A 3,186-nucleotide genomic window follows, 5' to 3' on the forward strand; every position below is an offset into this window, starting at 1 on the left:
CTTATAATTCGAAAATTATTAAATTCTTAATTTTTGAAATGTTTTGTAAATTGTCTTGAAATTGATGATGATTTTGAATGGTTAAATTTGTAAATTTTTGCAATCTAAGCTATTAGAAATTTTACATACAAAAAAATATTTTTCATATTTACTTCTTCTTTTTTTTTTTTTTTATCCTGAGTTATTCCAATTTCTAACGATTCATATCATATTTTATTGATTGAAACCATTTTTTATCTTTCAAAATGGATTTTACATCACTTTTTCATACCATTTTTGCAACGAATACATTTGTAATTTGATATTATTCCTCAACAAATTAATTCCTTTCATTAATTCCATTTCATACTTTTTTTCAAATCAAGTGAAAAATACTGATCATAAATGTAGCACATTTATGATTACATGATTTATACTGAACGGATCATTTGAATAATTGTTGTTATCTAGATGAAGGAGAGATAAGCTTAATCAATATCACTTATTTCAATATCACTTCTATCTACTTATTAATTAATATCATATTAATGTCACTTATTAATGTCATAGAAAATTATCAACACTTACATTTATTCTACAGTTCAAGGAATAAATTGAACAATGAATAAATAAAATTGATAAGATCGACTAATTACGCCAGTTATTTGTTTTAATTTGTTCTAATGAGGTTTCAATTCAACATATAACAAGATTGTCTCATTGATTGTTTTTAATGTGACACGATTTAAATGACTATTTTGTGTATTTACATGATCTAATTTATATTAATGATATCTCTTATACATGCTTGTGACAATTTTTTTTGCATAGCTTCTGAAGGTAAAAGATACATTTATGGATAAAAGTCTCCAAAAAATTTGCATATTTCTTTTAATTCCATAATTTCTCAGTATTTACCGGATTGTTCTTTGTAAATAGTTCAATGACAAAAAGCGATTGCATAATATTCTTCTTAAATATATCATTTTACATAGGAAAACAATTTACCGGAATAGTTATGTTCTTCATTTTGCCGGTTTCCGTGTCTCCGTATTTATTAATTTCTTGACTGTATAGCAGGTAATTAATGCAATATATAAAATCCGGAAACATTACAGATTGTATAATTTGCCAGCGAAAAGATTTACAACAGTGTGCGCCTAATTTGTTATAAAATTGTGCTAATTTTACTGAATTAATTAATTGTTACAATCGAATAAGAATAATCAAATTTTGCTACCATTCATTGTTTAGCCAAAAGATGTCCTTATCAGGTGAGCGATTCGTTTAAATTAGTTCATACCGGAAGGAAGGCAAGTTTTCCCTGACCTTTTATCTCTTCCAAAACTGTGATACTTGTTTGTTTTATCAATCAATGAAAATGTGAAGCAACGAACACTCTTGCAGAGCTAGAAAGAGATAACAACGATACTCTTATCACTTCTTAGTATCATTTAATAATAATTGATAAATACGGTAGTGGAAGCATCAGGAAAATGGCAAATTTCCTCAAGAAAATAGTTGATCGAGCTAGGTCTCGATCGATATCACCGGCAAAGCATCAAAGGAATGATTATGAGATGTGGAAACGAATGAATCACCAGCAGCAATCTTCTTATTACGGATCACAAACCGGAACATATGACTATTTTGTGCATCCGGAATACAATCATCATTTGCAAAATTTTCATGCAAGTGTTTTATTATGCTTGAATTAAAAATAATGAAAGTTAGAAGTTTTGTAGCTCCAATGAATTAACTGGTAATAGCTTCCCTCTTAAGTAAGCTCTTTCGTATTAGTCAGATTTTCAATCCGATCCAGACAACATCAAAAAACATCACCGTTTTCATATTTAAAACCAAAATTTCAGTGTTTTTTTTTTTTTTTTAGTTTATGATATATCTGAAGCGTTCTTTAATCTTTAACACCTGACACAAAAAGTGACAATGATGGATGTATGAAAATGCAACGGGAAATATTTCCGAAAGATTTAACCGTAAGAAAAAAGTATAAACATATTGGATCATTTGAGAATGTTGAGATTTGAGATTTTCTCAATGGATACATATATCATCATGTATCGTTGACATTCTATACTTTTTTTTTGATGCTTTCAATTTAGTCACCGTAAAATTAACAGAAATAATTTCTACCTGTCCTTATCATTTTGATATGGTATTGAACGGTACAGGAAGGTCATCGATAGGATATACATCCAACTAATATATGTTCTCATTCTACCGTATCATACCAATCGAGTATCGTCATCCATCCTAGCAATGAATTAATTATTCCAAAACGATTAAGTTTGATTTGCATAAGTTTTGCAAACTTTGCATTCCCAATCATTTCACAAATTTCCGTGAATTGCATTAGTCTTCTTAAAGCAATATTTAAAAATGAATCTAATTAATAATAATTAATTGTAAGTAAGTTTGATTAAATTTAAATAAGATGGAAAATGTGATCAAATTGAAAGTAATGGAAATTTTGTTGATTTACAAAATGTAAAAGAAAGAAAAAAAAACAAATAGCAGGATAATTACAGAATTTATTATTGATTATATTTCTGCATATGATATTTATTATTTTAAATTAATTTTTGCCAATTTTAAAATTATTCTTTAATAATTTGTAAAATTTTTTCTACTATTTTAAAGGGTAATATAATGGATAGGCATAATGAAACGTTCGAATCATTTTCCAATCCGGCAAATAATTGGGAATATCATTCTAATGTAACAGTGATAAGCACTAAACAAAAAAATTCCAATCCGAAAAAAAAACATATCAATCGACCTCGATCAAGCAGTCCACAGAAAACACCGAAAATGTCATCCGATGAAACATTCACAAAGAGTCGCTCAAAGTAAACATTATCTGTTTTTTTTTTTTTTTTTTTTGTATACTAAACAATACTGATAAGACTTTATGATAATATTTTTCCAAGAGATTAAATATTGTTTGGACCATGAACTATTGAAGTAATATCTATCATTATATGTTTGATTTTTGTACCAATGTTTTGATCATTTGCAATTTTCTAGGTCACCAAACAAAAGATTTTCGCAATTGTCAGAAACACTGGATTATTTGTCACCACAATGTCAACTGGGAGGATGTTCAGCCACACTTATTGTTCAGGTATTTTTTAATTACTGAAGATCAATTGTCATCTTTGCTACATTTTTTGGAATTTTTTTTTT

General features: G+C 27.6%; 2 protein-coding genes across 2 annotated transcripts in view; both read left to right on the forward strand.

The window, feature by feature from the left end:
* Positions 1-1,470: 1,470 nt before the first annotated feature.
* On the forward strand, positions 1,471-1,697 carry LOAG_13946 (hypothetical protein; the record flags this gene model as incomplete). Its single annotated transcript, XM_003149449.2, has 1 exon — positions 1,471-1,697. The coding sequence occupies exon 1, from the start codon at positions 1,476-1,478 to the stop codon at positions 1,695-1,697; it is 222 nt and encodes a 73-aa protein (XP_003149497.2). The 5' UTR covers positions 1,471-1,475.
* A 904-nt stretch (positions 1,698-2,601) lies between these two features.
* Positions 2,602-3,186, forward strand: part of LOAG_18460 (hypothetical protein) — a 2,814-nt gene continuing 2,229 nt past the window's right edge. Inside the window, exons 1-2 of the mRNA XM_020451120.1 lie at positions 2,602-2,849; positions 3,028-3,124. Coding sequence (XP_020305126.1) covers positions 2,650-2,849; positions 3,028-3,124 — 297 coding nt within the window. The 5' untranslated portion in view covers positions 2,602-2,649. The remainder of the gene's footprint in view (positions 2,850-3,027; positions 3,125-3,186) is intronic.

The sequence above is a fragment of the Loa loa genome, assembly GCF_000183805.2.
Source record: "Loa loa unplaced genomic scaffold supercont3.322, whole genome shotgun sequence".
NCBI lineage: Eukaryota > Metazoa > Nematoda > Chromadorea > Rhabditida > Onchocercidae > Loa > Loa loa.